The 24650-nt window shown below is 36.2% G+C and overlaps 1 protein-coding gene across 9 annotated transcripts in view; it reads right to left on the bottom strand.

The window, feature by feature from the left end:
• ERC2 (ELKS/RAB6-interacting/CAST family member 2) overlaps nucleotides 1-24650 on the bottom strand; it is a 430377-nt gene that overhangs the window by 136246 nt on the left and 269481 nt on the right. For all 9 annotated transcript variants that reach the window (XR_004359172.1, XR_004359173.1, XR_004359174.1 and 6 more), the window contains one exon: nucleotides 3468-3615. Coding sequence is in view for 1 of the 9 variants with exons in the window: in XM_032699590.1 (XP_032555481.1) it covers nucleotides 3468-3615 (148 nt within the window). In the remaining 8 variants the exon portion in view is untranslated. The remainder of the gene's footprint in view (nucleotides 1-3467; nucleotides 3616-24650) is intronic.

The following is a 24650-nucleotide window of genomic DNA, read 5'->3' as shown; positions in this document are numbered from 1 at the left end:
GTACATGAATTTGAAGGCATTTTGATGTTCCAGCTAGGTAAGCACCTGTGTTACAAACTACATCCACTAAAATTCCATAACCCTTCTCTTAAATTGTAACCCTATCTCGTCTCAGAGTCAGGGGAAAGAGCAGTAGTTGGCTCTCTCCTTTTCCTGAGTATCAAGGAAAAGTATTCACGTTTCTCATTCTGATTCTGGGAAATATACTTCCATCAACAGTATTTTCCAGGGGAAGACAATGACCTCCCTTCTTAGTCATCAAAGAGGATATTCCTGGGTGTTTCATGGATATAATCAGAAGTCTTGGATTCTGATAAATTCACATACATACCAGTCCTTCTCTCTCTCAAGTAACAGCCTTTGTAGCTCTCAAGGAAATACCTTTGTACTTACTTTTTTGTATCAGCAGGGGACTTTGCAAGCTACAGCTTGGACACTGAAGCCCCCACTTCAATAACAGTAGCAAAGCAGCATCCTAGGCTTGGTATATAATGTGCTTTTGTAGGTATTTCCTATTGCAATGGGCCACAGTACAGCAACATTTGAAATTGCGAAAAATATGGAACTGAAGTTTATCAACAAAGTCTAGGATGCCACTGAAAGAGACAGCAGCAGAAACAGTGACTCAGAGTTTCTGAAATAAAAACTCTCCAAGTTGCAAACAAAATCAAAAAGCAAATCCATCTGACATATGATGATGCATTGATACACTTGTTTATAAAGATCACAAAATAAACTTGATTGGAATAATATGTTCTATTTCAAATGGCACAGCTCATTCTCACTAAAGTCTAATTTCAAATTATTGCTTCTTTACTGAAATGACCAATCTTTGAAAAGAACAGATATAACAGTAACTTTTACGTTCAGGAGACTCATTACTTGATGTGCAAACCAATAATGGGATTTCATCTGGGTTACACATGTATCAGAATAAATGTCTCAATTGCAGATGCTGATGGAGAAAGGAAGAGCTCGTCTGCAACACACTCTGGATATATATAAGAGGAATATAGATTTTTATCATCTTATTTTGCCTCTCAAAGCAAAAATTCCTCCTACAGTATAAAGCAGGGATTGATTTAGGGGTCTAATGTTTACAATTATCTAGTGAGGTATCTTCTAATATTTATAAATATTTCTCCTTTGTTGATCACATTAGGATGGAGAAATATGGCTTTCTTTTTTTGTCTCTTTTAGCAGTGTAACAGCTGTGGAAAGCAAAAAAAAAATTGATACTGCAGCTGATCATTCACTGAATTCTAGTGCATCAGAAATAGATTGAGAGTCAGTATATCTCAAAGAAACTGAGGAACTGGGTGGATCTATCACACAGTGAATAGAAGTGATAGAATCTGTCACTTCCCCCCTGGTCGAGCACAATCACAGCAATGAAGAATTGCATTAACAAGCCTTTGTGTTGGATGCACATGTAAAAGCTTTGGGGGCTGACAGTGGTTCTTCCCAAAGGGATTAAAGAAGTATGAGTGATGTCTACAACCTCTATTATCAGATAATTCGTAAGTGTAATAAAGTGGTGACCTAGTTAAACCACATTCCTGTTCCTGGTGTCTCTTTTTTTGCGGTGTCTGAGATAACAGGGAGATTATTTTGGCATCAATTTAATCTAGTTAAATAGCTTTACTGAAGATCTTTATCACTATAAATAATGGAGGTATTTGAAGTATTTGGTTACAATTCTAACTGAAGTTATCCAAAACAATGTCTTTATAGCAATCTTCTTCTGCTGTTCCTTAACTCTGTCTGAAGAAAGTTATGAATGTTTTGATCACTCTTCAGCAGTACCTTAAAGGTACAAAGCCAAACAAACCCAAAACCAAACAAGAAAACAGTTGCCCAAGTCTCTGATAAACATTTTAAAAATATCCATGACAGGTAATATCCATGAACATGGTAAAGTGGTGTATTCATTTACTCTTCTTTTAGAAGATATCTAAAAAAGAAAGTAACTGTCTTCTCTTTTCCAAAGCAAACCAAATCAAAAATCCCTAAAATTATTTGGAACTTAACCTCACCTGCTCTGGTGCAGCAGCACAAGCAGATGAAGTGTTAAAAAGCAGGAAGCACATCTGCCTACTTAGCATATAAATTTTGGGTGAAATGTCTCCTGGTCAGCTGCCTGACCTGAGACATGACTGCATCATGGCTGGAAGACAGGTACCTAGCTGGAACATCTGAGCTGAAGTCAGCATCAGGACTGGCTGATAAATTGATGCTCAGGGGCTGTTTCCTACTTTTTTAGACCGGTGGGTAAAAGCTATAATGATTAGACACATGAGATCAGAGCTATTGGGAATTTAGCACAGCAGCAGGGGTTTTCCTTAGCTTTCTGTCACTGAGGGCATGGAGTTCTAGAGCATGTGATGCATCATTGAGGATAAAGAATCATAACACTGACTGTGCAATATGTCCCAAACATCATTAACACAGCATACTCAGTTGTAGGGTGGCACAATGCCTGACAGCAGGGTGGTTACTGTGACAGGCTAAGGAGACCTCAATGATTTTGCTGATTGTATTCTCCTCCTCCTCAAGCAACAATCACAGAATTCTGTAACGTCCCACAAAGGAAAACATTACATACAACACCTGCAAATATGGTCTGAAAAAAAACTTTCTCATCTTTTTCACCTATTCTGAAAGAGGAAAGGTGTCTGACAACATACATGACACACACAGATCTTCAGTATCCAGGTTGTCTGAACAGCCTTTGCCCCCTTGCCTACAGTACCTCTACTGTCTATGACCACAGACCTCCCAAAATTCAGGAGGAGTAGCCACTGCACACTATGCACAGTTTTTAACATTTTAACTAGGTAGAGAAGAAACCTATGCACTGTGTTTGGCACAAGTGTACTGTGTCTAGTATGGTTATTTTCCTCATTAATAAAGCAGAACATAAATTTGCTTGCCATGATACCTATTTCTAGAGGTTTTTTAACTATGTGTCTTTTATTCAAACCTCAGATAACTTATGGTGTTGCAGACAGTGTGACTTTTAGTCATTTGAGAATTTATTTTAAGGATAATCATGACTTCCAGATAACCCCTCAGAAACCTTCTGAAAACACAATTATTTGACAACAGATAAGCAAATAACTGAACAGAAGGAGGTTAAAAAGAGTCAACAGAACAGACACATCTTGCTTTATGCAAAGAGAATCTGCTCTCCTCTCTCACACAATTAAGGTTGGAAACAATATAAGGGAAAAGAGAAAATGTATTGACTGCATATAATATGAGCCAAGCAAACATGCAGCTAAATACCTAACAACTACAGAAAAGCAACAAACATTTACATTGAACACTTCCTACCTTTTGTAACTGTTGTCACATGTCAGACCTGGCTTGAACACTTCCAACATGAGGTCAGAATAAAATGGTACAAATGAAAATAATGCCAATTTTCTGTTGCCGTGAAAGTACGAAAATTAATGTCTGCCCACCTGCTGTTTTAACTGATGTACTAATCTGTCCTTCTCTCGTTTAAGAGCCATTACTTCATCTTGAGTCTTCTTTTTCTTTGAAGCAGACAGCTCAAGCAAGGCAATATTTGCATCTTTTTCACTAATTGCAGCAAGCAAAGCTTCCTGTCTGATAAAATAGAATAAAATTAAAATTGTTACATTCTCATTAAAACAGAACATATACTACTATATCTCACTATGTGAGATGTTCCTTTCAGTCTCTAGGAGAACAATCAACTACCTTCTGAACACTCTAAATAGCCAACCTTGTCAAGTCTCACAAAATCATGAAATAAACAGATTAGCCAAAAAAGTTCTCTTTATAGATTTTCCATTATTCACTTCATAAAATATTTATCTCAGTCTATTTTACTACAATATATCTAAGAATATTTCTGTGAAACTTCCTGCTTTTAAAAATCTTTGATATTTATTTTTTTAAATTCACTTTCCCAAATTCTAGAGCATCTTATAGAAATCTTTTGTGATTTATACAAATCATGAAAACAAATAAAACAGATATATGTTTATAATATTCTGTTCATTTTGTACCCTAGAAACCTCAGTGCAGAAATATCTGGACATCTTCCTCATATTTATTTAAATGTTTTCCTATGGATTTATTATTTTTCTTGGTGTCACCACAAAAATATATTTCTAGAAGTAAAATAGAACATCTAGAAAATAAGTTTCTTGATCTATTTGCTCATGAGAAATTTTTTCCTTTGCAATCTTGACCCCTCAGTCTTCACAAAGCAAACAGAATCTTACAGTACTCAGAAACATACAGGATTACACAGACAATACCAGGGGCACAGCACAAATAGTTTGTGAGGACACATGACAAGGGCAATTTTTAAAATGTGCAGTTGGAAGCACAGATCTTGCAGTATTTTGTACTCCAAAGTGCTCGTGCTGGCAAGGCCATAATCTGTCCTTTAATTTCATAAATAAAAGAAATATACTGACCTTCTGCAATGCATTCAATGACAGATTATGACTTATCAGCCAAGAAAAAGCATATAATACCTTTAGGCATCAAATAGCTTTTAGAACAGAATATGTTATGGTCTATGCCTTTTTTCCAGAACTATATAAGATCAATCATTAAAAAATAAACATGGATAAATGAATCATAAATTAACTTTAGGCTCCAACTGCTAATAAATGTATGAATATGGCTCATGAACTTCATACAGTCAAGGTGAGCTAAAAGTTTGGAATTCTCACAGTCCTTTGCTTGCCAGCAAAAATGTCAAGAAAGCTATTTCACTTTTATTTTAAAGTTCCTAATGTATTAATGTAAATATTTATAGGACAATATTTCTGATGGAGTCAAAGAAAACCAAGCCATTTATTTTACCCCAAGTTATGCGACATGGATCAATTTTAGATAAACAGTTGCATTTTATTCATACACTCTAACAGTCTCATTCATTATTCTGTCCTCTTCATTCTAATCACAGTTAAATGATGTTTAAAAGAAAATGCCATAAGACTCCAACAGTCTAATTTAAATTATAGGTATGAATTATTTTAAATAACCTGTATTAAACATAAAAAATATCAGGGGCACCTTCCACTAGACCAGGTTGCTTAGAGCCCCATCCAAGCTGGCCTTGAACACTTCCAGGGATGGGCCAGCCACAGCTTCTCTGGGCAACCTGTGCCAGGACCTCATCACCCTCACAGATGTCAGATGTCCTAACCTAAATTCTCTGGCAGAAACAACAGGTATTCTGTTACTTTAAAGCCAAAGAAACAGAAACAGCATATTGCATATATATACATAAAATATGTTCTTCCAAATCAAGTAAGATTAGGTTGGCTCCCCCACAGTCTTCTGATAGCACTCTGTATTAAAATTACCAAGAAAAGTTAGTCAGAAGTGTTGACAATGTTCCAGTGGTCTTGCATCAAGAAACATTTTCTTACTTTTAACTTGCATCCGGCAACAATTTCGTTATTATTTTGGACATTATTGAAAATAGGTTTCATAACGTTCTTCTGGTTTTGAGGATATGGAGGGAAAAGATTTGCCCTGTCTGTAATTAACACCAGTGGGATTAAATACTAATCTTTAAATAATGGTGGTCGTTGCAAAACAGGTAAACAGCAAAATATAAATAAATCTGTTTATACCATAATAATCATTGCAGAGATATACTTATTTAATATCTGAAGGTAAATATTGATATAGTCATCACAACCTCAAATCACTCACAATGAACATAGGTAAAGAAATATACATCTCAGAAATTCCAAGGTTTTAGAATATATTTAGATTCAATCGAGCTATGTCAGACCTCCATGCCAGCCAGACCCAATATAATGTCTGCTCTCTAATAGCAAATTTCACAGTAAATACTTGCCATCTGTGAGGTTTTTAATGATATATAGTTATTTAATTATGAGTAACACATATTAGAGCTGTAAAAAGCCAAAAATAGAATGAAAGGTTTAAATTAAGTTGAAAACTCTGTGAAGCTATCCTGAAGTTTTACTTCTCCTCTGAGGTTTGCTGCTCCTCTGCCTCAAAAATTGGCAGTAAAAACACAAACCTGACTAGTGAGTAAGAAGAGTCAGAACTTCTTTGGTATCATTTATTATCAAATAAATGATATTTGGTATCAAATTATTTGGTATCATTTCAACATCTGACAATAGTATTCACTTGCAGCCATATTTTTTGTATTGCCAGCAGAAATGATCACACATTCCTGTGGTCACAACTGCTCAACTGTGCAACACTCTCTACCCCTCTTTTAAAGTAGCAGATGAGGTGAAACCTTCCATGGGACAGGAGAGCCAGCCAACGGGCTTCGAAAAATCTGCACTCTGGATTCTGCAGTCCCAAACCCACAAAATTCTGCAGAGCCAAGCATGCACCTTCTCAGCTGATGGGGATTTTCCTATCTTGGGAAAGCATGCAACCAAACACTTAATTCCAGGAAATAACGACTCATATCAAACACTTCCAGGAAATAACGGTTCATAGTCATGTGAAATAGCTGCTGTCATATGACACCACAAGTGCTCCACTGAGACACTCTGAGATTTGAATCAAACCCACAGCACATACGGGTTTGAACTGGCCCCCACAAAATTATTGCCAATATATTTTTTTAATTCTTATCTTTATAATTAATTTAAGTGGAGCTGAGAGGCTTTAAACCTGTGCACGTTGAGAGACAACTACACAAGAGTGCAAGGACGGGGATTTCTACTCAAATCCTTCCGGGGCAACGTGGAATGACGAATACATCAACACAAACTCACACTGCCAGCGCTCTTGAAGCCACCCAAACGTGAGCCAGCTTCAGTTCAGAAGCTGCAAAGCCTCATTTATCTAAGAGACAAGGTGTTTTAGCTTGGGCACCGTGCCACACAATGTGCTGATGGCTTCCAGACTGGAACTGGCTCACACACAGCCTGCAGAGTGTGGGCAGAGCAAGCTTGCACCTGTCTGCACAGACACACTCCTGGGATATGTCGGCACATTAGCTGTGTCTATTAGCACGGATAATCTGAACAGTAATAACCTCAAATATATAATCCAGTGGCATTTAACCAGGCAGCTGGGTTAGCAGGAGTTCAGCAAAGCAGGACTGCGTACTCTTACCAAACGACACATGTTGGTTGCTTACATCCTTATTAAACTACTTCTGTACATTGGGAAGACAGAGAAACCCAACAGTTCTTATTAACATTTTTCAGAGTACAAGAGAAAGATGTTGTGACAGAGCACCTAAGCCAACTGAAGTGTTGTCCTTTACTTCTGCATGGGCTAGCACCCAGCCTCCACTAAATCCCTGGAACACAGAAGTTGAAAAATACCTTGCCCATGCTAGTAAGGCATTGTAAGTGAAGGGATCCAAGTATTTACAAAACTGCCTCTCAGGACAGACCGGGATCTCTAGATTATCATATCCCAGTTATTACATACTGCACACGAGTTCACCCACATCTCCCCACATCTTACCCACATTGCCAAGCTACCCTGTCATCACACTTCAAGTTTCCTATGGGAGAACAAAACCCTGAGCAGCAGCAATTTATTTTAGCTGTCCAGTGACCCTGCTAAAAAAATAACATCACCAGTTTTGCAGGAAACATTTGAAATGACATTATCTGGCCATTAGCAATATGGTTAAGATGCCAGCAAAGCAGCTGACAGTGTTTTTCTCACAAACATGATGTAAACTTTATTCAAAAATGTGAACTGGTGGCAAGGTTTTCCTCTAAATCTCTCAGGTGGGTAATACACTTCCACTTTGCTGCTAGAAAATGAAACTCATGATGTGTTTCAGTGCAAGAATTTTTGAAAATCAAGACCTGAACTGGCACCAAGAACAACACACAGTCCAACATATTCTCCACCTAACATGCCTAAGAGTGTAACCATATTTTATAATTTCTAATTATCTACTGTGTCAGGGAAAAAAATTACTATCCAAATACAGTTCTACAGAGATGTTATCACTATTTGCAGCCAAAATGTCTCCTTATTGTTTAATCAATTATGGCAATAAAATACATTTTAAAATAATTTATTAGAGCAGTGGATTAAATGACATTCTTTAACAGTAATATTTATAAAGAGTAATCCCTTTTGCTATTAGTAGTTTTTCCTCTCTTTTTTTGGCAAACTAATCTGTTATACAAATAACAGCATAGCACTTTTAACACCAAAAAAAAAAAATCACTCTAACTTTACAGGGTAAAATTAAGTAAACTCTCAGATTAAAAAATACATAATTAAACCTAACAGCATTTGCTCCACATTGTTAATTATTCTGTACATTTTCCTCAGAACTACGTAAAGTCATTCCTAGAATTCTCAACTTATATATCCTCCACTATAATATGTTGCTCTTTCCAAAGAGGAGAGAGAGAACTTTTCCCTGAAAAAGTAAAACTGATGAAATTAAACTTCTCTCCCTGGCAAAGACTGATAACATTCTACTCCACAGCAACCTACTCCCTCATGCAAGTCTCCTTAATACAGAGACAGTGAATGGAACAGTCACAGCTGAGAGCTGGGCTTAAGATCCTAATGTTTCCAGTAAGAAGTACCAAGAAAATGTGCACAAATATTTTGCTATACTTAATGTCACTTCAGACTGAAATACAAAATAATAGACAAAAGAAACACTCCCTTCCATATGGGTAGGAATTAATTTATTTACACAAGTTGTATTCTATGCAAAACCATTCAGGATTCCAGTCTGTGCAATGTTTTCATTAACTACATGAATGATGGACTAGAAAATCTACTTATTACATTTCAATGAGGCTTGAGAATGGGAGGATTTTCAAGTGCCATGAAGAGAGGAATAAAAATGTCATTACAAACCAAAGACGCTGTCTAGAAAACTAAGGAGAAACTCCATATTAAGGATCTGTTGTGAATAAGGCAAATATCACACTGAGAAGTATAAACAAAAATAGATTGCAAGGCAGAAGTCAGTCTTTTGATCTACATGAAAGAACTGAAATAATGAATCCAATACTCCAAGAAAAATGTGGAAAAAAGCAGTTAGAGAAATGACTGACAAGAAAACATTGGGAAAAACAACAATAGTCTATGAGTGGCAACAGCATAAAGAGAACATAAAATGCTATGTTCTTGCTAGGTCAAATTATAATAGAGGTTTTTTTCCTATATTCAGTCACACAGAACAAGAAATAATGTCCATAAGTTGCAGAAGAAAGCTGTGTTGTTTTTCCTCCTAATATCGAGCCAAGGTGTAATGATAATGGCAGGCTAAGTATCAATAGCAACTGAGTGCCAGAGGCTGAGGAAAGATGGCCACTGACAGTGGAAGCCTTTTTGAGCATTTCAGGCAAATATCTCTTAGAAATGACCTGGGTATAGTTGATCTTATTGCAAGACAAGACTTTACCAGCAACCCAACAATTCAATGTTTTAAAAAAGATTTACTCTGTGTCTCAAGACAGTAGTCCTTGGAGTTAATGCCATGCTTTATCTGCTTCCATCCATTGCTTGCTAACCTTCCTACAACTGGAAGGAAAGACCTTTTATATTTAAGTTTTTACATCTACAGTAAGAAAGAACAATACAGTTTCCTGTGAAAAATTCCATTATAACAATTGCACATAAGAATAACTTTATACTGTACAGGCCATTCCTCAGTGACAGTGAAAGACAGACATTCCTTTCCTTGGAGGATTGATCAACTATTAATCTGACAACAGAGGTGGCTTTTAGACAAACAAAAAGATAAAATAAATGTTTTAGTGAAGTCACTGGAAGTAGTGCTAAGGAACAATCTGAATTAAAGAAAAGTACCATATGTAGGATTAGAGAAAGTAGATGATATCAAAGCAACTCAATTATAAACATTACCTAACACCTGAAAAATGCAATCTTATGGATCTCTAGCAATACAGACACAGAGTATGCATTTGTGAAAGCATCTGTCCTAGAGTGAAAAAAATTATTTAATATGAAAAGGAAGTCTTAGCATACTAGAAGGGAAGATAAGATAATGCAAGAAGAAATAAATCCATGAAAGTCTCCGTTGAATGCCAAACTGAAAAAGTATATTGTATACAGTATTTTATCAAACTTCAGCCTAAACAAATGTCAAATGGAATAATTTCTTTAACAAATATGGGCAACAACTCAGAAAAAAGGGTTGCTCACTAGCATATATTTAGTCAAGATTAACTAAGGATAAAAAAATGTACTAAGAACAGATTTAATAACCCTAAGCTGTCATTCAGCTTGTAGGAGGCATTCAAGATACAGCTAATAAAACACAAAAAAATGGTTCCAACCACCCACAAAAAAATCTCAGTAGTATAAAACACTGCAGGATGACCACTAAGATAAATGCTTTCTTTTGAGAGCTGCCTTGCAGTTAACCTTCTTAAAGAGTCTCCCAGAAACCTCTAATCATAATACATTGCATTGCCACTTATCACAGTCAATTTAGAAGTGAGCTCTGTAAACACTCCTGCCTTACTCCCCACCTCTGTTAGTCTAAGAATAATTTTTTGAGCTTTAATAAAAGAACTCATGACAACTTTCTGGGAGGTGGAGTGATTTCTTAGAAACAGTCCAATTGTAATCTAACAGAATTCCAAGATTAAGATTTATAGAAACAAGACCTTCTAAGAAGAACTTTTACTGCCTTTACTACTTAAGCTATTCTCCACAAAATACAGAAATGCAACTTAAAAAGTCACTATTAAAGTTAAATCAAGTCAGAAATGTTTGAACTAATGATATACAGTAGAGTACTCAGCCAGCTTCTTACATGCTAATCGTACTGAAGGAGAAAAAAAACCAGCTCAATCAACTTTTTCCCTTTAATTATTGTTTTCTTTCCCTCATGACCCCCAGTATTCAACCTTAGGTTCAGTAGGAGGTGACTAGAGATAGACGGTGATGAGAGATCCTGTTTGAAACAGCTTCTCTCTGTCACTCCTAAAGCAAATAAATGGTTTGTTAAAACATGCTGTTAATCCATTATGGATGTGTATGCATCTTAGAAAATAAACTTCAGAATACTATTGGTATTTTAAAGCTTTTTCTTTAAAAACAAGGCATAGTGATCATACACATGAAATTTAAAATCTGTATATTCAACAACAGAGTTGTAAGTCTAAGCTAGTACTGTGACACAGACATGTAAATTCAGTCACTACTGATTTTCAAAGATTATCCTAAAATTGTGTGTCTGAGGTTGACAGAAAATTTATCTCTCCAATTGCTTTACAAAAGAATATTTATAGCTTACTTCTTTTGAATGAATATTTATTTTGCACTGCATTCAAAGAACAAACTCTTCTGAAATATTCTTTTGAATGAATATTTATTTTGCACTGCATTCAAAGAACAAACTCTTCTGAAATACTTCCAGAAGAAAAAAACCAGCATGGAATAGGGGTTGTCCTGGTTCCCTTAACAGCAAACGCAGAGAACTACTGATGCTGCACAGCCCAAACACACCAAGGAGCAGAGGGGACTGCTCCCTTAAGTGTGGGACACAAAGAAGGGGTGCCTGCTCTTACACACCCCAGTCCACCACTCTGACCCATCAGGCACTTTTCCTCATATTATCTGAGTATCAAACCTTGAACTTTCCATCTGATCAAGTCTTCTGCTGGAAACAGGTGTGAGGATGAAATGTCAGTGCTTACACTATGTGAGACAAACAGTCTCTATATTACACCTGAATTACATGTATATCTTCATTAGGCTACAATCCCTAATGTGAAATTTCAGAGTAAATGGAAATAAGGAGAAGAGAGGACCTGATTCTGAATAATCATGTAAGAGTTTCTTGGAAAAGTAGCTTCCTTATCAATTTGTCCTCTTCCTCCAGTTTACCTGGCACAGTTCATTATTCCCATAATCACACCTCTACTTACATCTCTCAGTAACTGTATTGTCTTTTCATTGGCAATTGCAAATTATTCCCTTTCTTCCTCCTTAACATCAATTTGCTATGTGCATAGAGGTCTCTTGTTAAGTAAACAAAAATAATCCAGATTTTAAAAGGCAAAGAAGGAACTTTTGGGGCTAATTTTCAAGCAAGAAGTAGGCACTCAACTGCCCTTTGAATTCTTGGAACTTTTTCAAGCCCTATAACATTGCACTTCTGATGTCTTGATAATTTATGTTTTTAAAATGACAGATAAGTAAAACAGATCCCTCAGAAAAGACATTGAGAAAGCAATTACATCATAGTTTCATAGATCATGCTTCAATGACCACTGCACTCTCATTTCATTCAAACAGGCAGCACTGCTCACACACGAGGAGATGCAACAAGCTTCAGACTGTGTGAGAAATGCAGAGGGAAAAAAAAAATCACAGTCCTGCAAAGCACAGCAGAATAAGTTAGGAGATGACAATTATTCCTGGGTTTGGCAGCTTTTTACTAGAACTGACTTCCACTGTTCACCATGATTCTCCACAGGAGCGACACCCATACTTGGTTAAAATACCTCTGCCTGTTTTATGCAATAGCCCAACATGGTGCAGAAATGGGAACTGCTGGCAAGAAGAACAATGGGATGTGAATGCATGGGATTGTGTTACAGCACAACATGGCACTGCACAGGGTCCACCTAAGTCAAACAGGAAAACAAAACTATAGGTAATCTGTCATTGTCAGCCCCCTCATCCTTCAACACCGCTTTTTGTGTTTATAGAAGACAAAGATAAAAGTACTTTGCAGGAGGAATGGTTTGATCTTTAGAATATAGTTCTCGGTAATGTTTTTGAACTGCCAAATAAAGGTTTAAGCTTGGAAAAAAAGTTACTATTAAGAGTTACTCCTGCTTTAATCAATTTACAAGGAATTCAAAGTAATTGAGTTAAAGATATACAAAACTGAGATGCAGAAAGAGAATATTAAAAAAAAACCAACCTTTTCATTTATTAGTTTTTGTTAATTGTAATCTGTCCTTAATTTTGAGTTAACAATATATTCCAAATAACCATTTGCTACGAAGTAGATGGTTATGATAAAGAATGAGTGGGGTTTTCTTTCAACTTTTAATAAATGCTGATCAACAAAATTATCCACACAAATAAAAATATATAAAAATCTGTTTTCTCCCTTTCCATTGGAAATTTAAGAAAAAGATTGATCTGATTTTGAAAAAAGTAACTTAAGGTCCTCCTTCTAATTTCCATAGTGCTACAGAGAGCTGGCCTTTGAACAACATGTATAACAAAGCTCATAAATCCAATGTAGATCAACTGAACTTGAAAACATATCATAAAGAGTTATTAACTCCACTTCGAATTAAAATACAGAAATCAGTATGAATATGTATTAGAATGTATGCCTTGATCTTTACAGTATATTAGAAGGCAATTTTGATAAATAAAATTGCCTGAATACTTATGATTAACAAAATGCACTCTCTTGGCAGTGTGTAATTCATATTTGATGACTGATTTGAGGGCACAGTTTAAATGTTCACTTACTAAATATGGTGTCAGACCAGCGTAAACCAGCATCATATCATTTCCACTAGTCACAAATATATGTCAGAGTACAACTTTGTGTGTTAACTTTAAATTAAGAAACTCCTTAGAGCTTTGAACAAAGAAACAGACCCAACAAATGCACATATCCCAAACAGGCTGACAGTTTTAACATTTCAACTATTTTAATTTAGATCTGTGAAGTCAGAAACATCATTACCATTATTAACATGATGACATCCATTACTTATTGCTACACTGTATATGTTAAAAGTTACATAACTTAATTTGATAGATACAGGAAATCCTACAAATTATTACAATTCACTGTGTTTATTTGTTAAAAATATGTTTTTGTTAAACTTGCCTAGTCTATAAGGTATTCCTAGGTACAGAATAAACTTAAACATACTGTTCCTGACAATTTCATTATATCAAAAAAAGTAGTTAAGCATCTCATTAAAGAAGATATTTCTTCTCAAACTAGCAGGCCACCATTCCTTTAGGTGTGGGATGTCTAGAAACCTAAGTGTCTAAGGTCATTTCATCAGAGAATATTTATTCAAACCCCACCACCATCATTTTATCTCAGTGAAAAAAAAACACCTTCCTTTTTAATAAAATACTGCACGTCCAAAATACAGCATATGAAATTAATAACTGTAAAACAGAAAAGTATCAGTAAAGACAATGAAAGCCCAGAGTAGGCACAAGATATTTTACATGGAAGGAGAGGGGAAATTAGGCAGCAGCACACAAATATTTCTCTAATTAGTATCTTAAAAGATTGGGAAAGAAGGAGATAGGATACCACATGATGTTATTTAATTATATGACTTCCCTGCTAATGGAGCTATTCACAAGCATCGCCAGAAGCATGAAGAAGGTCATATGATTCAACTTTGCATAAAGAAGTTTGCTCATTGATCTTCTTTGGTGGGTTAACTGTTTCAAAATTTGTTTCAGACTAAGGAAACATTTTAAAAAAATGCATATGTACAGTCTCAGAGCTCTAAAATAATCTGCATTGGCTCACAGTGAACAATAGTTTGTTCTGACTTTCTCAAAGCAGACAAGAGGCATAAAGTATATCCCTGAACAGTATCAGAGAGAAGGTATAGAGCACAGCAAGACAGAGGTCTGAATGACAACAAGAAATAATCACAGTAGAAAGAACAGTACTTAGATAATTTTAAGAAAGTTCCACAATTAATTGTAGCATGTTTAGTCTTGATTACACATCGTACTATATAAACAGGACTGACACACAAAGTTCTCTATTGATTTGAATAATATTTCTGACAGTCTTTAGCAAAACCTCTACAATTGAAGGACTTTTATTTAGGGTAAAAAAAACGTTTGCTTTTGTGCTAAGATTAAATTAGATCAAATTTTACTACAAGACTGGATAATAAAATTACTTAATCCATAGTACTGCAGTGACTACTGAAAATCAGTATTTGATTTTACTTTTTAAACTATTAAAATCAGTAAACTAGAAATAAAAGACCATATGACTCTTACTGTTAGTTGGGTAGGTCAACCAAACTGGTTTTCCTTTCTTGTCAATGATTTAACTATCAGCTCTTTCCATAGCTAGAACACTCCATGCTCAAGCTGTCTGGCCAGGTCTGTGTCAGAAGGCAACTGGTCATGACCCTTCTTGGGAAAAGAGGGTATTAAGACTTTTTCTGAAGCAGCTACCAAACCTTCAAGGTAACAGAGAAAGATGCCACAGCAGGGAGCTGGGGGGCAGCAGCTGGCACAGACACCCAGATTAGAAGCAGGTGTGGCAGGGACAGACAGGACTTTTGAGGAATCAGTGGGAACTGGACAGAGTTTGGGGCCATTCAACGGTCACCGAGGCAGCTGGAAAAGGGGAGGAGTTAGATTGAGATCTTTTATTTCTGCTGAGGCATTCCTAGCCTTTCCCTCATCTTTGAGGAATACTTAGGGGCAAAAAAATATAGACCCATGTCAAAGCTATGACCAAGCTGTGGCCCTGTCACAAGACATCAGACTTATGTGTGTCATGTCTCCATCAGCCATAGGATCTAAGATCCATCCAGATGCACAAAGCTGAGTTTACCCCCCAGTTAGACACATCTATGCCAGCAATGCATGCACTGCTCTGATCTTCAAAGTGACATGGGAATAACTAGACCCTCTATAGTGGTCTTGTGCATATTTTCAAATATTTTCTTTCTGATGAGGAATGCAGCATGTTTCTTCTCAGTCTTTCTGCTTTTATCTTACGGAAAACTACAGGAGTTGGCAATGTTTTCCTCCCACCTCATTGTATCTGCAAGTTCTGCAAGTTCCCCTCCTCACTGTATTTCACTAATTTGGAGGACACAAATCACTTTTCTTCTAGAAACAACGTTGAGTCCAGTGAGCAAAGGTAGGGCATGAGAAAACACAGAGGAATAATCTGAAAACCCATCAATAATGAAAAAAAAAATCAAAATATTTGCAAAAATACAACTCAAAAATACTGCCTAGATGTTATTTTGCAAACTTTTGATGGCTGTATCTTAGCAAAATATACAGATCTGTTGCAGAACACTGGGTGAATTTTGGTCTTACCAAAATTTAAGAACTTTAAAGAAGTCAACAGAACTACAGAAGGCTTGGTATTTGGCAGCCTAGTTACTTAAACCTGTACTGCATGTTACAAAAGCAGAGGATAAAATATTCAATTAAAGAAACACAATCAGAAGGAATTGAAAGGATCAAAATGGATTATCACTGGAAACCCTAATGCTTGGATCAGGATAAATGACACTTCTGGGCAAAGAGGAAGTGAATCTATGATAGTACACTTGAATTTTAACAGAAGCATATATTTCATAATTTAAATGAACGTTACAGTGGAAAAATAAAAGCACAGCTTAGAAGCATCATGCAGAATATAAATCATTTCAACTTTCAAATCTCTTTTTCAAATCTGACATTCAACAATTATGAAAAACTTTATCCTACAAAATTTAAACTAAAGGTAAAAAAAGGAAAAGCAATGCAGGTTTCAACACTAAAATCTAGAAAATGCTTGATACAGGTCATATAGTAAATTCATACAACCAGGTTTCCCCTAGGATAGTCCTACAAGAAGTATGTTTGCAAGCACAATAGAATCAATAAAGATTAGTACAGTGAAAACCTACAAGTTTGTTCCAAAACCTAAGACATGGACTGTGCACCTAATGAAAATCAATAGTGCTTTTGGAAAAATAACCGCCAGCCAATTCAAACAAAAAAAATTCCTTAGAATCAAATAGAGGACACATTCTGTGGCCTCTGCATGTCCATGGTTGATTTGATTTTTCTTTTAACTATGTGCAACATTGTACATTTACTGCAACCTTGGATGAGCTCTGGAACCCAAGACAACAGAAAAATAAGATGTTTCTAAGCAGGATTTTGAACATTACCTGAATCAACAGCACATCTGGAAAGAATCGTGACAGAATGAGCCTAAGAAGGAGCTGCTGTGGAAAATGCTCTCTTACATTGCTATCCGGGTGGCCTTGTGACTCACACAAATAATGGGATCCATTTTAAGAAGATTTGTCTCTAGAAGGAGGAATGCTAATAGAACTAAGTGCCATTGCTGTGAGAAATGAAACAACAGCTGTTAATTTGTGCAATTAGCAGAGATTCAGTACAGGTGGTAAGAAATAACAGAACCTCAGCTGCTCAAAGAAGCCAGAACTAATCAAATCAAAGTCTACATACCGAAGTAGGTGTAGCATTTTTTCCCCTGTTGCACAAAAGGGAAGAAATCAGTCACTACAACTCAGCTCTGCAGGTACTCATGCTGTTAAATTGCTGTCCAACACAAAAGAAAATGCATGTGCTCAAAATACAACAAAGATGTGAGATACTCTAGAAATTATTTTAAAGTGTAGGAGAACCACGTTAGCTGGCTAGAACAATATTTCCCCAAATAAAAAAAAATAACACAAAAACTCATCAGAAAGATACAGAAAGAGAGAATGCAACATTGTCCTTTCTGGACTAGAAGATTAAGTAAAATGAAAAATTCAGGTAAGGATCAGGTGCTAAGAAATTTTATCTATGTCTGCCTTATTTTTTCTGAGTAAGCCATACAAGCTATTATTGTATTCATTAACAAACCCTGTGATTTAACAGTAAAAACCAATGTTTTAGTTAATGAAGGATTCAGATATTTTTAAAAGTAGGTAACAGAGTGTAAAAATCTAATAAATACAATATTTTAAAAATTTAAAACTACATTCAAGTATTAAAGACCTGGCAAAGACATAATTGATTTGGGTTTTCTGCTCATTTTAAGCCTACTATGTGAATATACTGCTCATGGTTCCACAGTTAAGGCTGACTTAAGCTTATCCTTAAGGCAGAGTTGCTTTACTCAAGTACAAAAGAACAAAGTATGTTTCTCCCCAAATTACTTCCATGCTTCTTAACATTAGTGGAAGTTACTTTGTAATGAACAATTACTAACAGCTACAATTGTTTGGGAGGATCAGAGTACATGTGATGTTTATAAAGGCTGACATATTCAGTTCACGTTTAGAGGAGGCAGAGTAGCTTGAAGCAAGAGACCTGAAAAACAAGGAACTTATCGTATCAGCTTGACTACCTACGTGAAAAGTAAATCAATGCAGGGTATGGGAACATATTTTCACATATGTTGATGATACCTCCAAAATATGTTTTCTAATAAGTCACTGTCTCAGCCACCCATATAGCAGAGAAAATTACTTGTTCTTCTCTGCAATCAGTAGAGTGGATAAGGCACATGCACACTATGACAAAAGGAGGAACTGCAAATAGGTATTTCCTAATTTTTTTCAACAGTCAGAATAACTATTACTGGTTATAATCAAATCCTGTGGTGTTAGCCAGTGAAATTTTGATGGATCTGGAGTGATAAATTGAGAATAATTTTTTAAGCCTTTCCATTCAAATGTAATCTAAGTCACTAGTTGCAGCTGAAAATCTCTTAAGGAGTAATGTTCCATGGAGTGATCCAACTTGACATCCTTCCAGTTCACAACCCTGGGCTGTTACCACCTGTCTTCTGTCTTAGCAGGTACTGCTACCACTTCCACTTAATCTCAGGACACACAGTACTTCTGCATCCTGCAGTTGTACCAGCCTTGTCCCTTAGCCAGGATTGGCTTAAAATCTCTGCCCCACACCCCCCAGTATCTCCAGTCCCAGACAGCTGACACACAGACAGATGGACAAACTGGATAAATCTAAAACCTACCTGGCAGAGCTTATCTGTGCAGTTTATTCTGTGCAACACCTCATCATTAAATTTATACCATTACCTGGTAACTGAACCACTAAGTCACAGTACAGTAAAATGAATAAATCAGAGCACAATCAAAACCAGCTGAAAACAGTACCCAAAGTTCAATGTTGTACTTAAAAATTACCAATTCTTGAACAGGGAGATGGACTGTGCCCCCAACTCCTTTCCAAAAACAGCCTAAATTCCTCAAAGGACCTAAGCATATGCTTGTACTGTTGAGAGAGGCCTCCGTTTTTTAAGGAATAGAATAGAGCCTCGACAACTATGACTATTTCCAAGTCAGCAAAGAAATGTTTACTGACAATGGCTCCTGCACCTCACTGGCAAATTGTTAAAGATATTGATAAAATTTGCTAGTTAAAAAGCTGTGGCATTCATTTTCTAAAGATGAATCTAATACTAATCACCTTACAATAATGTATTCCAGCAGCAAAACCTCAGCTGCTACAGGAGAGGAGAGAAGCAGATGTATGTTAGCTACCAAAAGAACAAACAGCATTTACCAACATTTACCAACTCATAGATCAATTTTCAGTTATCAGCTTCAAGGTAGGCTACTTAAAACTCTGTTCTTTAACATAAAAATACAATCCCAACAAATTGCAATTTATTTCATACTGTACATGGGACAATACGTGTCTACGTATTCTTAAAAAAGCTGTAACTTCAGCCTAATAATTAAATAAAAATGAAGCTTTTGAAAAACATTCAAAATATCCCACAGATCCCTTTTGTACAGAAACTGAAATGGTGAGAACCCTACAAAGGGTCATGAAACTCTTGGACTGGGTAAATATTGCTTATTCCAATCAGCTAAGATCACTTTTTAGTAAATCGTAGTCAAGAAAATATTTTAAGTAAATCTCATTAGCCATAGACTGTGTCACTACCCAGCACAAATTCACAGCTTCCAGGTATTGCATGATTATAGCCCACAGTAATGAAGATAAACATAACCATACCTCTCAGGTCAACATCTCCTGACAGAGCAGAATGTCAGACTAAAACATAAAGCAAGAGAGCTTGCTGGCAGGTTTTAGAGCAACCAGGTAACACTCACACTTGAGAATCAGAAGTCCTTTGCTCCTTGCTTGATATACCACCGGCCCACAGACTTGAGGTAACTCTCATCTGCACCTCTCTAGCCCTAACCATAGCAATGTATGAGCTAATCTGGTTCAGCAGAGCCTGAGGTAAGGATTAAGTTTCATAATGCTCCTGCCAGGAATCCCCAGAAAAATCATCAGAATGTGTCTTCTGAGGACAATAAAATAGAGATATTGAGAATTCCAGGCCTGGTCTTTTCCTATTCAATACAGACAAGAAATAGTATAGCTAACTAAACCACAGCAACCCTCTAGAGCAAACAAAATCCAGCTGCTAGATTTGGTCCAAGTCTAATACCAAAAAGGGACCCCAAGGACTCCAGTCCTCACAAGGTCACCATGTGGTATTGATTGGACTAATGTGCCTTTCCAAGCACCTTTCTTTGTCAAAGATTCTTGGTTCCCTGTGCTACATCTAGACTGCACAGCTGGCGCACATTATTCCTCAGCTCATCCAGATTGGAGGCCTGGTTTTAACAAGGTCTCAGGATCAGAAGGCACAGCAATTCTCTTCGATCTCATATTCTAGAGTTTCCTTCCTGTGAAAGTTAAGTATAAAGGTGAGTTGATGGGATTACACACAGATTTTACCGTGCCATACTTCAGAGGTATTCTACACTCTCATGCTTTCAGCACTGTCCATCAACAAGAGACTCTCTTTGAGAAGTGCAAAGCTCTATTTAAAGAAAACATGTATTTTGAGGTGCCAAAGCAAAAGACCACATGTGTCCAATTCATCCTCGTTCTGGCTTTCTTCATCCCTGGCTTTCTTCATCCCTTGCAGACTCTCCATAGAACTTACACCTCATATGAAACTGAGAGGGCTCTGTGTCCAACAACAGATACTCTCCTACAAAGAAGGCCTCGGTTTGGATTTGATCAGTTTAAATGAAAAATACAGCCAGCCTGTCAAGGGCATCTGACTGCAGAAAGCCTAGGCATTGTGGAATTTTGGCCATGGAGCAGGGTCAATTTGGCAACGTCAGGGTCAGAGCTTAGGTGTGAATCAATGCAGTCAAGTGGTTGCTTCAGATCAGCCTCACCATGAGCATTATCATCTTCTAGAGTCCTTCCCTGATTTCTTTTGCATGGTGGGATGACATGGGTCTAAATTAGACACTGGAATAACCAGAATGTCTGTATTATATTCATCAGGAAGAAGTGAACTCAATGGTTAAAGGAAAAAAAATCACTGTTCCAGCTCCCAATAACATCTGTCTGAAAATGGACTGTACTACACACATAACAAATTGGTATCTTCAGTCCAACTCATGGCACTTTTACTTTCCAAATACTAATGTCACTAGCAAATGTTTACACACCATATCTCAATCAACAAAGACAACATGGTAAGTGATTACAAATCTCTCAAATATGGCTTCCATTCTCTCCCAGTGTATATTTGGCCAAACTTTCTGCACACATTTGGTGTTATTCAGTTTTATTCCTTCCTACTGTTTAAAACATTTTAAATCTGAGGAAAATTAAGTCAGAAAATTTATAGGCATTCATAAAATATGCAAATCCACAAAGGGAACAAAATTTAAAGCAAGGATGAAGGATCTGATGACAATTACATTGAAAGTGTTAATTACAACCCAAACCAAGGACTTTTGTAAGTTGCAAATTTATAGTTCTTTAGAAATGATGAGATTCACAACTGCAGTAGTGAAAATATTAATGCTTCTGTAAACTCCAAGCTCAAGTATAAAGTAGATATGTAATCTTCAACTCCCTAAACACTCCAATTTGGCCACTAAAGATGCTGTTTTACATTTCCAAACATTTTCCCCTGTCACTACTTTTTATACTTCAGTTCTCAGGTTGTAAGTATTTGTTACTTGCAAAGCAACTCCTTTTGAACGCAGAATCATGGGAGGCATTTGTTACTAACTGCTAATGCAGCCTGCCAAACAAAAACTCCCTGCTGGTGACATGACCACCTAGTGACCTCTAAAAATGTTTTAACAATGTGAAAAATATCTCCCTCTCGTAGGAAACAGCAATTTTTTAAATTAAATGTACATTGAATGTTCGCTTACATACAGATAAATGGTATTCAGAGTCACCTTCTCTGTTTCCAATTTCAATCTTTTGAAACCCAGCCCAAACCTAAATAAATAAACGTTGATACTAAGAGGAAACTAAGAGCTCAAGAGCCTTGTGATTTCACAAACAGCTTTTTTCCATTTTCTAAAATCTAAACTTCAAGCCAGACATAGAACAGGTAATGAAAAGAAACAAGTTTGGCAGCTCCTATGTGGGTCTAAACTGAAAATATGTCAGGCAAAAATAAGTGGCTATAATTTGGCAGATTTAAAGTCTTTAAAAGTCTGCAGCTTGCTAGTCTGATTTTTTGTTTTAGTATGTAAAATTTGCAAATTGAAACACTATAACTGTGTTGAAAAGTTACTGTTACATAATGCCACCATAATCAAGCTTTTAAACATCATTTTACCACTACCTATCCCTTATGCAATAGTATCCCAAAAAGAAAAATATCTACTTATATGATAATGAACTTCTAATACTTCAATATGCTATATTTCATTAATAGTCTATGAGATTTTTTTTTATTTTCAAGTTACCAGGACATTGACAGCTTTTAAAGCAAACACTTTTTGTATCTCATTTATTTATTTTTTTTCTTATTTAGAAGACACTGGATTAAAAGATAATGCTACCTGGCACCTTTTTAACAAAATACAGGTTTCTGGAATATTAACCTGTAATTACTTCAGATCATTCATAAAGAACAAATGCGCCAATCTCACCCCATCAACATTTATGATTTTTACTAAGAATAATGAACTAGCTAAGGTACAAGTCTTGAATCTCTCTCCTGCTCAGAACTCTCTGGCCCTCTGATCCAGGAGTGTATCAGGTCAAAATAGGCTCAGCAGGCTCATGCCACAGGACTGAAAAAAGTCACAGCTCCTTCCACGCCATTGACACAAGTGAATGTAGCTTCAAGTGTGCCACAGAAATTAAAGGATTTCAGTCCTATTAAAAAAAACCAGCATTATCACCTTCTCCCATACTTAGGCTTTGAATGAAAAGTCAGAAAAGCTGAGAGAATAGAGATGAACAGCTGAAATAGTGACATCACATAAAGAACTACCCATGGATTTTGAACACGTTGAGTGAAGTCCATGTTACATCAACGTGCTACATCAATGCACAAGGGCATGGACTTGCTAAGATGTATGGCTTTCAAGCATGGCTTTCAAGAACTTTATGGTGCACTAATTAGCAGTCATATTCACTATAAAGTGTGGATAATTTTAATGGAGTCCGGAAGAACACTCGAGAACTCTAAGAACATTTTATCTAGATAAAATTCTATTTCTGCATATAACACAATCAGGTTTTATACACAGCTAGTGTGTGTAGCTACTAACAGCTTTTGGGTGAAATACTCCTACAAGGAGTTCCAAAAACTTACTCATCTAAACCTTTTTCACAAGCTACAGTGTATGTCTGCTTGAGTCTTCCTTTGTTCTAAAGGAAAAAAAAAAAGTGTTATTTACTCTGCTATAACTGCAGAAACTGTCAAAAAGTAAAAGCATATAATTCAAGTTCTGAGTATCAGAACAGAACACTCTTCACTAGAACAAGACCCAAAGGCACTGAATTATCTCTCATCTTTGACCCTGACCAAATACTACTGTTATCTGGGAAGCCTTGCAGTGGTTCCCACATCTGTGTGGAAGCAACCTGGAGCAAGGTGTTCTCCGTTCAGAAGCACTCTCTCAGACAATGTTCACTAAAAGGCATCTGACATAGTAAGATAACTACACCTCATCTCCTTTACATTTGATGCAAGACACACTTGTGGGGGAAAAAAAATCATAAGCTAATTAAAAAAGAAAAAAGAATCTTTGTAGTTCATTACTTTTGCACCAAAACAGAATCTGCTGATTTTTATGAAGTGATGCCCCTTTGGTACAGAGCTAATTCTCACCTGTAATTTCAGTGTGCTTTTATAGGTGAGGTACAAAGGTTTACATAACGCTCCTTAAATCAGATCTCCAGCTGGTCCACATTTTGTAAATTCCACTGAAAACACAGGGAACGTCCTAGTTCAGACTTAATGGTCTGGTACATAAACCTCGCACTGAGCCAAACTACCTTACATTTAAAGATGTTAAGACGCTATGATGAGTGTTGGGATTGTATTTAGTGATTCAAAATAATAAAAATAAAGAAGCATATTTTAATGCTTTTGTATACTTCTTAATATATTTTCTGACTTTTTTTCTCCATCCTGTTTCTTCATAAGTTTCATAACAAACTGGGGCAAGACATGGCTCGAATTCCATCTCCAAATAACAGATTACTGACCCTCTGCTTAATACATTATAAGGTTTTATTCATCCTGCTACGACTACTGCACAGGAAGAACTACTCAAAGTTTTCTTTCTTCTTTTTTTTCACAACAGTGGGAGACATGCCAGCTGGGACATTTTAAGACTCTTTCATTAAGAAAAGGTTAAGGTCAAAATAAGTATGATAAACATGGTAGTTCATCTTCTCAAAACTCGAGATGAAAGACTAAACAGAAGAGAATATTTTAACCTCACTAACTGTAAAATAATTATTTTTTTTTCCTCAGTGCATAATTAGAAGCAAAAATGACTTGGGAAAAAACATTTTTGCTATACATTTTTGTCTTTTAATGTACTTAGTAGTTAATTTAACAACTGTATAAGTCTTAAGTTTATTATATGTTTTCAATTATCTAGATGACTGACACTTCCAAGTTTTATGAAGGATTA

Source organism: Chiroxiphia lanceolata, chromosome 11, assembly GCF_009829145.1.
Source record: "Chiroxiphia lanceolata isolate bChiLan1 chromosome 11, bChiLan1.pri, whole genome shotgun sequence".
In the NCBI taxonomy this organism is placed as follows: domain Eukaryota; kingdom Metazoa; phylum Chordata; class Aves; order Passeriformes; family Pipridae; genus Chiroxiphia; species Chiroxiphia lanceolata.
This window is presented reverse-complemented; position numbering and strand designations above follow the sequence as displayed.